Source organism: Micropterus dolomieu, linkage group LG14 (genome assembly GCF_021292245.1).
Source record: "Micropterus dolomieu isolate WLL.071019.BEF.003 ecotype Adirondacks linkage group LG14, ASM2129224v1, whole genome shotgun sequence".
Lineage (NCBI taxonomy): Eukaryota > Metazoa > Chordata > Actinopteri > Centrarchiformes > Centrarchidae > Micropterus > Micropterus dolomieu.
This window is the reverse complement of record NC_060163.1, coordinates 8319049-8331307: the sequence shown is the minus strand read 5'-3', so window position 1 is coordinate 8331307 and position 12259 is coordinate 8319049. Positions and strand designations below refer to the sequence as shown.

The 12259-nt window shown below is 39.2% G+C and overlaps 2 protein-coding genes across 7 annotated transcripts in view; both read right to left on the bottom strand.

Annotated features, from left to right (window-relative positions):
* Nucleotides 1–12259, bottom strand: part of kctd17 (potassium channel tetramerization domain containing 17) — a 36719-nt gene that overhangs the window by 11575 nt on the left and 12885 nt on the right. The window lies entirely within an intron of this gene.
* The window catches only part of LOC123982709 (D-glutamate cyclase, mitochondrial-like), a 9936-nt gene continuing 1597 nt past the window's right edge, over nt 3921–12259 (bottom strand). The window contains exons 1-2 of one of the 2 annotated variants that reach the window (XR_006828027.1): nt 11492–11753; nt 3921–6513 (exon numbers count right to left, since the gene is read on the bottom strand). Coding sequence is in view for 1 of the 2 variants with exons in the window: in XM_046068478.1 (XP_045924434.1) it covers nt 6352–6513 (162 nt within the window). In the remaining variant the exon portion in view is untranslated. Of the gene's footprint in view, nt 6514–11491; nt 11754–12259 lie in introns of those variants that run through there. The other variant, XM_046068478.1, reaches the window with a different exon arrangement.

Here is a 12259-nt window from a genome sequence, read left to right as displayed (position 1 = left end):
GAAGCATGGCTGTGCCATGGGCTCACCGGTATCCCCGATTGTGGCAAACATCTACATGGAAGAAGTGGAGAATAAAGCCCTCAGCTCCTTCAGAGGAACAGCACCGAGCCACTGGTACAGATATGAGGATTTTCAACAAACACCACATCCCTGTGTTTTTTAAACCCAAGAACACACTAAGGCAGATGCTGGTCCACCCCAAAGACCGCACACCCAAACACAAGAAAAGCAATCTAGTGTATGCGGTCCAATGCAGTGAGGAATGCACAGACCTGTATATTGGGGAGACTAAACAACCACTACACAAACGCATGGCTCAACACAGAAGGGCCAACTCCTCAGGTCAAGACTCTGCAGTCTACTTACATCTGAAGGACAGAGGACACTCGTTTGAGGACCACCAGGTGCACATTTTAGACAGAGAAGATGGATGGTTTGAAAGAGGTGTCAAGGAAGCCATCTACACCAGGGTCGAGAAGCCGTCACTGAACAGGGGAGGGGGTCTACGCCACCACTTATCCCCCACTTACAATGCTGTCCTTTCATCACTTCCCAGGAAACTCAACAAGCATTTCCACTTGGCCTCAGGTGAAGATACCAACAATGGTCGTTCAGAGCTGGCCTCAGGTGGTTCTAATGACCATGACGACTGTCGTTACACAGCCAGGAGCACTAACAAACCAGCGGTATCAACGATCTTGGCCAGCGACCCCACTGAGGCTAAATAGACTAGTCATTTCAGAACTGAAGAAGTCCTTCGGATGAGGGACGAAACGTCCTCCAGTATCTTCAACCAAGTCCAGTTGCCCTTGACTTTAACCTTCTTTGAATACCTAAAGTTGGCTAAAATGAGCTAACATTAGCCACACTAAATTTTCACTCAGATAAGATTAAGGTTGTAGCAGCAAAACCCCTGAATGTATTAAATTCCACCATAATTCAATTGTTTATAAATTTATTTCTTATTTGTAAGAGGATTAATGTGGTGTTTTGTACAGAGTCTTATTTTAAAACATTAACAAAGTGCTTGGAAATAGAGTTTATTTTTTAAGTTTGCACGTTGAAGTTTGTAATGTACCTGGAAACTGCATCGGTTTATATTGTCAGGTCTGTGCAGGCTTTATTAAATCTTAATAAGGTTTCTGTCTGTAACCTTTTCCATTCCATGCTGGCAAGTTATTTTCACAAGCTTTGAGGAAATAAAATTCATGCCAGAGATCCTCCGTGGATGTAAAAATGTACAGAAGATGACAAGAAAAAAACTTAAAAACACTTTATTATCCATGAAAAGAATATGCCTTTGCCAGCATGCTAGATTTCATATTACATCACAACTTGACAATATCTTTAGGATACAGCCATGTAAACAAAGGTTCTGTGGTCACATGTCCTATTTCATTCATTTCTTATGTAAGTTGATTTAAGTTGACCGAAGGTGGCATATGATGAAATGGAATGATGGTCAAGGTGAAATGGAAACCATACTGATAGGGCACAAACCAGCACTGTGCTGGGCCGAACTGTCATGGTGCTGTGATGAACAGGGGATCTTTGCTGGACGCCTGTCTGTCCCCCCGTGTATTCAGGTACAATCCCCCCACAGTGAGCAAGTAAGAATACTATGAAAAGACAATGGTTAAATGAAAGGTCTAACACTGGCTGGTTTGTTTTCACTCCAGCTCCTCTGACACAACACTAAATATACACACAGGGCCAGCTGGCCTTCCTACCAGACTGATTAGTTACTGTAACTGCAGCTGTACACCCACAGCCTAGAAATACAGTAACTAGAAAAATGTAATGACAGGCACTCTTCAAACTCCATCTGGGAAACTAACCTCAGCTGTTTACATCTGCGTATTCCCTGCCCCTCCCACTCTGTGGCGCTTTCTTTGCTTTGGGTAAATTACAAAAGTCAGAAAACTAGAGCAAATGTTACAACAATAAATGTTTAAACTTTTGTGATGGACATGCTACATACACACTGTTGACCAAGATTGGCCACAATTCAACCATTCCGTTCATTTTATGGAAACCATGAGCACCAAAGTATAATCTATTCAGATTTACTGGCATGGTGAGAAGAAAAAGAAGTGGTCACTCCTCACCTCTGAAGTGGTCAAGTGCAAATGTGTGTCCATTCTTCGATTACTTACCGTATTTCCCATCTTTTCTGAGAAAGGGCTTTGTGGGAAAGGAATTAAAGGCCTGTCCCATGTAGACATCTGTCCCAAATATAGGCAGGGTGAGTTCAGTGATTAAAGCAGATAAATGCTCGGGCTATTAATTGAAGCTTTGCCAATGTTTCATAAGGAAGAAAATGCTTTCAGTTTGTTTCCTTAAGGATACACACAAGTAACACTGAATGAAAAAATAACTTGTTTGGCTTGTTGAAATGAAAAAGACAAGAAAAGTTCTAATGTTGTGTCCCTGTGTAAAGTGTTACATTTTCTACTGTTAAAATGGATGCAAATGTATGGAATACGGAATGTCTATCTTCTTTTCATCTAGAAGTCAGGGGTGGTTACGTGAATGCATCCAATCAAATGTGATTTGGGGCAACGAGAAAACGCTCAATATATAAACTGCATTTGAGTGTTAGCTAGTGGGTAGTTAGCTGAGCAAGGAGTTGTGGTGTTTTTGATCTTGTAAACTCTTTAGAGGTTTTAATATAAAATGAAACTTTACAGGATCAAATAAGTCAAACATGAAAAGCTCAGATATATCACTTTCCAACAATGTGATTAGCACATAAGTTTGTTCAGGTTCAGGTGCTTGATCTTAATCTAAACTTCATCTTAAGCAATTTTTACAAATAAAAAATAAAATAAGTTTAGGATAAAATATAGGATAATACATTCAGATAGCCTTAGGTCAATGGTAGGCAGCAAAAGTAGATCACAGAAAAAATGAAACCAATATATTCAACACAAGCAGAGACCATCAGATGTCCTAACAGTAAGCTGTATGCCTTCATGTATTCAAATTGAATGGCTTTCTGTTTCAACCATCCCATCACCCTGTGTGTTTTTCTCATACCCTGAACCCGACCTCAACTGCCACAGACTACAATTTTCTTGAGATTAACATTACTTCGGTCATGAAATGAAACAGTGAATGCAGCCAAGACGGTCATTAAATCCATTTCCCCTTTCATGCATGGTGGACATAAAATAACTCATTGTAGTTCTCGCGCTAACCCAGAATATGATCACATGACTGTGACTTGTACTGACAGCACAGACGTAGGTTTTCCTGCTCTTGTAAACCTTAGTTATTTCCTACGAATGACATGTCAAAATAATGTAAAATAACAACTTAGAATAAAAAGTAGTTGTGAGGTCTACATGGAAAGGTTTATGCTCTTCTAGAGGACTGCCTGAATGAGCCCTAACCTCAACCCTATGAGACAGGGACAGGTCGGTTGTTTGTTACAGACTGAGCCTCCTGTTGATGCTGACAAGAAAGTCATTGGACGGGACAGGTCGGTTGAATGTTTGGATTAACCTTAGGCTGTGAAGTACTATAATAAATGTAACTTGAATATTCTGGAATTTTCTACTCATGTATTTACACTGCAAAGACAAAGAAGGGAAATGTCTTGCGTAGGCATGTAAGTTATGACTTCGATATGTAGTGTAACAAGTGGTGTAAGGTCAGTGCGACTAAACAAAACTAAGAGACAAAATATTAGTTTCCATATTGTTGTGCATACATGTTGACACTGGTTACTATTAAGACATGGTATTAATATGAAGAACTACACATTAAATCATTTTCTTGTTGAAAAAACTAGCTCTACTGCGTATATGAGACAAAGCAAAATTGATTGACAAAGCAAAATCCTTTCCATCTTACACGAATGAAGGCACCATAGCTAAACAAAAAAAAAATACCCCAAAAGATAACATCAGACAGACTTCAGATTGCACACATCATATTTTATTTAAATTACATTATAATCTGCACAAACTAATTTTCCTGCCAACATTTAAATAAAAGCTTCAGTTCCTGCAATATTTTACTACACAGTTCAGTGTTGTTGCGGAGCAAATCGTTTTGCTAATCATCATAATGTTTGACAGATATTGAAGTTGCTTCTTTTGGGGGTGAAAAGTTTGCTTTTAAGAACTGACACATTACTAGACACCCATTGTTCCCAACCCACCAGGAGGGGCTCCTGGCTACAGCACGGGACTGGCAGCTAAAGGTTGAACTTGAGACAGCTCATCCCAGACACAATCTTAAGGACTACACCCATGCTGCGTTCCAGACTGCTCGGTACTTGGATATTTCCCAGTTGAAATTTTCCGACTTCCGACCTGAAAGCGTTACAGGTGCATGATGGTTCATGACACCGAAAGTGAAAAAACCCCTGATGGTTCTTTGTCAAGTGGACACACAATGGAACCCTCAGCAGCACCCTTGGTGTACCTATAATGACATTGGCAATATATTTTTTACATCAATTTACATTCAGAACAGGTTTTACACGATATTTTAGGATGTATTATTTTAATAAAATACAAGCAAATATACTTTTTAGTTCTTAGTTGGAAAAATTCCGAGTTCTGAGTCGCATGGAACGCAGCATTAGGCCAGACATGGCCCTGGTGTTGGAAACAACAAGACAAGTGGTCTTGCTGGAGTTCACTGTTCCCTGGGAAGACCAGATGGAGGAGGACTTCAAGAGCAAGAGGGGCAAGTCTGAGGGGCTTCAAACCAGGGGATGGAGGGCCCAGTGGGAGTCCATCGAGGTCGAGTGAAAATGCTTCGCAGGCTAGTCACTCTATAGGGGACTCAACCCCAACCCATCAGGAGAACCATTAATAACATCTGAGAGGCCTGATCACTCCTGGACCTGGGCAATGGTATCTGATGTTGAAAGACCCAAAACACATGATGAAGCCATGTAACATCGCTGATGATGTGTCCGAGTTGCACTGAAAGGTGTTAAAATCAGACCAATGAATGGTCAGTGTTTAGAATAATGTACCTCAACAAACTCCTGAACCTCAAGACCAACTATGTAAACTGAGCAAAAACTGACTTTGCTGGATATTTTAGGTGAAGTTTGAGTCAGTTTTCCCAGTTTTGACTGGGCTGTCATTGGTCTTTGCTTACAGTTTACAAAAAGCACCCATTTAGAACTGGTATTAACATACGATCTGTACCTGGATGCATTATCTGGATAATGACATCCGATCCGATAATTAAATATTAAATCACCCGCAGAATGTAATCTAATGGCATTCTGATCCCAATACATTCTAAATGCATTTACACTTGCATTAATATGTTCTTCCTTCTCCAGATATGATATCCAGATACAGACTGCATTTTGATGCCAGGTGTGGGAACGGCTAGTGTTGATGTCTGTTAAATTAACTGTCACACATGAATAGAACAATTTATCTGGGACGCCGTCAGTTGGAAGCAAATGCTGTGAACTCTTGAGCACCAAGGCGCGGGAATTAAACTGCATATATGCCTGCGTTCAAAGTGACAGTCGTGGCAAACACAAATCACTAGCTACATAACTGCCTTGGTGCTACATTAAATGCTCGAGATTAGAACAGAGGATCTCTGGCACGGCAACCATGAAGCTTAACTGATCGAGACAATGTCAAAATGAAGAAGCAGCCCGGTACACGAACTGTTAAGATACTTGGGGACTGACGAGCAACTGTTAATGTTTAAGACCCATTAATGTCATTGAGCCCATTAGAGGCATAAAACATTGCCAATCTGTGCGAAAGATACATTTGGTCACACATCATCGGCTAGTTCCTGTCAGCAACAATACAACGAATAACCTCTGCCATTCTAAAGTGTATTTTAAAACATTTCTGTTCTTTAAAGGCATCAAAGTCATACCAGAACTCTGATTTATTCATTAGCGAGGCGGACAGAGAGAGGGAGAGGAAAAAAGAGAGCTGGTTTTACTTGAGTCTACTTCACTTTGTCACTGGTAGTCAAGGAAGAGGGCTGAAAGGTAACCAAGGCATCTAAAATCTCACTCCCTCTCTCTCACACAAACACACACACACACACACACACATCTCTCTTGTCATTCTTTTTTTTCTCTCTCTCACTTCCTTTCGGCAGTCTGAGTAGAGAGGTAACACAATTGCACCCAGTGGAACATTGATTGATTGTGAGTCTGTGTATGTGTGCCTGTGCATGCTTCAGTGTGTTTCCCTGTCTGGTGCTACATTCTCAGGACTCTAAGCTTAATGAGCATTCACAGCTATTTGGCCTCAGTCGCCACACCGGTTAGCATCAAGGTTAATACTCTATCTCACAGATGGGCAATTGACTTGAACTATCCCTCTAGACAGGAGCAGTCGATCAAGGGTTTGGAGTGGTGGAGCCCAGTGTGACTTCCAGTAGTCTGGTGATGATATCAGAGTGTGTGGGGTGAAAGGTCAAACCATCCACTTCCATGGCCAGGTGACCAGTTTTTCCACTTCTAATCCCAAAACGCACCAGAGTGGAAAGGATAGACTCCTCCTGAAGGAGACAGAGAAAGAACAATGTGTGTAAATGGCAGCTCTAGAGATCTGATCCGGTAGAGACAGAGCTGTACTTTCTAAACTCATGCTCTAAATATAAAACATTAAAAGAAAAACACATGCAATTATTTCCCAAATATACCCCGAATTTGAATTTATATCAGACACACAGAAACTCCCCTATTTACTGGGAGAAATGCCACAATGCCAAATAATTGCAGCAAAATATGTCTCCTCATGCCACGAACAACCAGTGGAAACTCAGAATGGACTTGAATGGAGTTTTAAATTATTATTATTTTCACTGTCTCTTATTTTGTTTTAGTAATTGTTCCTTTATTTGTTCTTTTTTTTTTTCTCATTTGATAGATTTTAAAAAAAATGTTTTGCCTATTAATATACACACACTCACTCACACACGTTTGTTTTATTGATTTATTTTAATTTTTAATATTTAATTTTTTTTAACACACACTCCCACTTTTACTGTTTTATTTACTTAATTTTTTATACATATATTGTTATTATTTTTGTTAGTGATTAATGAATTGTATAAAATTTAATTTAGTTTTGGCAATCTTGCTAGATTGAATTGCATTGAATTTATCTGCAATAGGTATACATTTTTGTTTGATTCCAAAGGTGGCATCAAAGGAAGCGGTTAATTTATTTATCTTTAAAGCTTTAAAGCCACTTGGATGCAGCAGGAACAATATGAAAATTCAAGGAAGGTTAAATCAAGGGCAACTGGATTTGGTTGAAGATACTGGAAGAAGTTTCTTCAGTTCTGACTGACTGGTGGGGACCCCAAGCTATTTAACCTCTGTCGGGTCGGTGATGGCGATGGCTACCGCTTGGTTCGTTGGTGCTCCTGGCTCCTTTATCCTTCGTGTGTTGTGTAGAGGTTGTTTATTTCTCCCAATATACAGGTCGGTGCATTACTCACTGCATAGGACAGCATACTCAAGATTGCTTTTCTTGTGTTTGGGTGTGCGGTCCTTAGCAATATCTGTCTTAGGGTGTTCTTGGGTTTAAAAAACACAGGCATGCAGTAATTACAGCACTGACCACAACAACTGTCATTACAACAGTGTAGTGAACTTACGCTTTGTTTCTAAAGTTATGAATATTAATACTTGGAATATTAATATCAGAAGGTGTCGTTCAAAAAGGGGGCACCAGTGAGTTTGGGAAAAGAAAATGAGAAACTTTGGGAAATATTAAACTATCAATTTGTTTTTCACTTTATTAATCAATCTCATAAATAAGGTGGAAGTTCTCAAATCAGGGATTCAAACTCTGTAAAGTAGTCCACACAACAACCAGAGCATGAAGGTGAATATATATTTATTTCCAGCCTATGGTGAATGCAAGTGAATAAATAAAATAAGGGCTATATGAACAACAATAAATACAACAAATGGCAGTTTGAACAGAGGTAAACAACAGGGCTGACATGACGGTTATGTGGCTAAAGTGAAAAGAGTGGCTTTCCGATGGAAACAGGTGGATGCAAGAAGTACTGTATATCTAATATATACAGGAGATTTGAATTATTGTACTTGGTTTAAAGCAAATTAGGACATGAACCTATCTGACCACAGATGAGTGCTTTGCCTTACTGTTTTGCAGTTCCTCTCAGCGGTCTGTTCAAGGGCCTAAAGCTGTCGTGACTCCAATACGCTACACAGGAGGGCTTTCACCAGAAGACACTGGTGGTTAGGGAGCCAGTCCGACTGTGGATTGTTCCAAGGGTCCCTCATTGGAAACGGCTGAAAAAGTCTTTTCAAACTGTCTCTTAACAGTTTCGTTAGCAGGCAATGGCTCTTCAACCCGTGAATCAGAGTTGAATGTCTGATGTCAGCTCTTTCTACTGGATCGGTTATGTTAGGCCTACTTGTTTGATACATTTGGAAAGTAACTTGCTGGTCCCACAGTGTTAAAAGGTGAGACAGTGTGAATACAAAAATATTTTGAAATAAGATTCTCAAAACATGAGCAATAAAGGCGAAGAAAAGTTTAAACCAAAAGTAAAACTTTAAAGATAATTAATGGATAAGAAATATCTTATTTATTAAGATAATGTGTGAGTGAATGATGAAGAAAGCATGAATTTAAATGCTAAACAAATCAGCAACATTATGTAGTTATTTCAGCATCATTTTGATCCATTTATTGCAATTTAACCACAGCAAAATGTTTATTTTGGGTCCATAGCCCTGTAGTAAACCAGATAAAAGGCGAATATATATTGAGTGTTAACTCAAGTTTAAAGAGTTGCATTCAATACTACAAATTTGATAAGCCACCTAAAAAAATAAACACTCAGTGTCACCAATTTACATACCCCCTAAAAATAGATACGTGCAAACTGGAAAAATTATTTACAAGCACAGTGTGCGAGTAAAGATTAGCATAATCCCCCTGGCATATCACCTTACATCCCTCATACCACCACAGTAGAATGTCTCATTGTTAATCTATATGCTTTCATTAATTTGTAAGTTAGTCTTCTCTTGTATCTTGTCTTATCAAATCTTTCTTTCCCAAGCTCATAAAAGTGTGACAACTAAATAGTTAGGATCCTAGTTAAAATATTATTGCCACAACATGTTGTGAATGTATTCCTTCATGTTAAATGCTTAGATTTTAAGTTAACCTTGCTTTACTTTCTGAATTGATCTTCTTTTCCATTTTCTTTCTTACGGGTATTAGAATTTATTAGGGCTGGGCACGTTAACACATTATCATCACATTAACACATTAATTAATATACGCTAACAATTATTTTATCTCTAATTAACGCAGTTTTTATTATTATTATTTTGAAAGTCCGTTGCTCGCTGGCTGTGAATACACATCCAGTCAAATCACGGGTCACAGGAGGGGTGGGATGTTGATCAGCCTGCAAATCACCCACACAAACAAGCAGTGGAGGGAGGCTTCAGCAGACTACGCTGGATGATAAACAAAAGCAAGACAAGCGATCAAATGCCATAGTGAAGTGGAAGCTACACACTGCCCACCTTGTGCTCAACCACTTCACCTCACTCTGACAGGGACACTTGCTACTGAACATAGACTGTTTCTGCTGCTCCCTGATGAAAGAAAAATGTTTCTGCTGATACCTAAAACAAGAAAATTGGACTAGATAAAAGGTAATGCCCTGGCAGTGCAAGCAAATAGCTTTGGTTTAATATTTGATTTGATTACATAAATGTTTAAGTTGAGATTGAGAAAAGAAATATTTTATTGCTACTGTGTAAAGTGAATACTGTTGAAAAAACAAAACAAAAACCTTATTTGTTTAGTGTTTGCAAACCACATGTTATTAAACTTTTGTGAATATAGTGGTACATTTAAATTAAAAGTACGCAATACACTACTTTAGAATGCATAATTCAATTTTTGTGCATATCAGTGCGATTAATTGCTAGAAAATCATGCAATTAATCACGATTAAAATCTTTTAGCGTTGCCCAGCACCAGAGTTATATTTGACCCCAAGAGTACTCAGGGATGTTAAGTTTTGGAAATTCCTTTATGATGAAGAGATCCTCCAATTTCTCATGTTACTATTTTGTTAGGAGTTTATTCATGTTTTATATTTATTTTTCTTATTATCATAATGAATTATTGATATAATTATTAACATACTTATAAGCGATGACCCGATCAGATATAATGAATGTGTTTTATTGAGAACAAATCTAGGCCCAATCTGAAACCGTCTACTGTACTAGTAGTACGTACTGATTTGGCCTAAATGTAGTATGTAGTATGCAAACAAACGCTAAATCTGCAGTGCGCCAAAATACCTGGATGTTGTACTGATTCGGAAAAAATCTCCAGTATGCATCGGACCAGTCTACCTCACGCGCTGTGTCCCATAATGCAAAGCATTAGAATAGTAACAACAACCGATCTTTTCTTTAGAGGCCAACAAAAGAACTTTTTTTATTACAATTTTTATTTAGTATTTATCACTAAATCCACTTCTGAGAAGTTTTGAGGCGAGAAATCAACTGTAGATTTCGAATATTGGCAGTTTTAAAAAAATGTATGGCAAATTGAAAATGTGCTCAAATGCTTTCGGAGTTGAATGAGAATCAGTTTCGTAATTAAATTTCACAGATAAACATTTAGTCATTAATTCAGTTTACACTTTTATTAGAATGAATTTGAAACGGTATAGGGAGAGGGTATTTTCCATGGTCCTTAGGGGTTTTTTATGATCCACCTCTGGTGAACGTTATCTTTTCACACAAAGCTGTGCAACAGAAAGAAGGGAGCTTAGACGTCCTCCTCTGGTTGGTTAGGTCTGAGTGTGTGTGTGTGTGTGTGTGTGTGTGATAGTGTGGTTCCACAGGATCTTTTTATGGTCCTTTCAGAACAAAGATTATCATTATAATCAAGATAATCATGATGAACCTCAGGGTCATGCAGAGTTTGGGGTCCTAGAGAATAGTGGGTCTAGGGTCTGTGTGGTGTCAAAGCAGACACTTTAACAGTCTCTGGGTGCTCTATTTCAAACCAGCTTGATGAGCCTTTGATTAAGAGAGCTTCAGTTGCATTCCATGTCTTTTGATGTAGAGCCTAGTCAAGCCTCCGCCCCTCTTACTGAGTTAGGGTCAACTTTGGCTCAGGCAGTGTCTCTGTCTTTTGGGAGTGAAACTCACCTGCTTTATGGATTATAACTTCAAACAAGTCCAGTTGCCCTTGATTTAACCTTCCTATTAGTTTTAGTAACCTATTATTTGTATATAGAGTATCTAACTTTATCTTGTTACTTTTTATCGGTAAGAAAAACTTATATCATGCAAGGACATAAAATCATCTGCTTTCTACATAATTCACATCTTAAAAATGCACAAAACTTAAATTAAGAGGATGTGAGAGAGCAGTGTGTGTGTGTGTGTGTGTGTGTGTGTGTGTTTGTGTGTCTCTGCATGTGTCTGCGCACGCGTGGCTGTCACCTTGTCCACAGATGGCAGGTTAGCAGTCCAGTCCTGGAGCTGTTCTCGGGGGGTTGTGTGTTCCAGTCCAAGTCCTTTCTTTAGGTATCGCTGGTGGGAGGGACAGGTGTGAAGCAGGTAGAGCCCACAGGCTACAGCATATCCTCCCCAGTTAGACACCCCTGCCGGCGGGAGGGGTGGGGGTGAGAGAGGGAGAAGGCAGATAAACAAAATACCTTCTGAAAAGCTAATACAGTGGGGGAAATAAGTATTTGACCCCTTGCTGATTTTGCAGGTTTGCCCACTTACAAAGAATGCAACAATCTACAATTTTAATCATATGTACATTCTAACAGTGAAAGACAGAATCCCAAAGAAAATTCCAGAAAATCACATCATATGAATTTATAACAATTGATAACCATCTGATGAGGAAAAACAAGTATATGACCCCCTACCAAACAGCAAGTATTCTGGCTCCTACAAGCCAGTTAGTCTTTCTTTAAGACACAACCCCAATCCCAACCAATTATCTACATCAAATACACCTGCCTCACCTCGTTACCTGTATAAAAGACACCTGTCAACACCCAAACAACCAGCATCCAACATCACCACCATGGGCAAGACCAAAGAGCTTTCTACGGACATCAGGGACAAGATTGTTGATCTGCACAAGGCTGGGATGGGCTACAAGAGAATCGGAAAGCAACTTGGAGAGAAAAGATCAACTGTCGGTGCAGTTATCAGGAAATGGAAGAAGCACCACACCACCGCCAACCTCCCTCG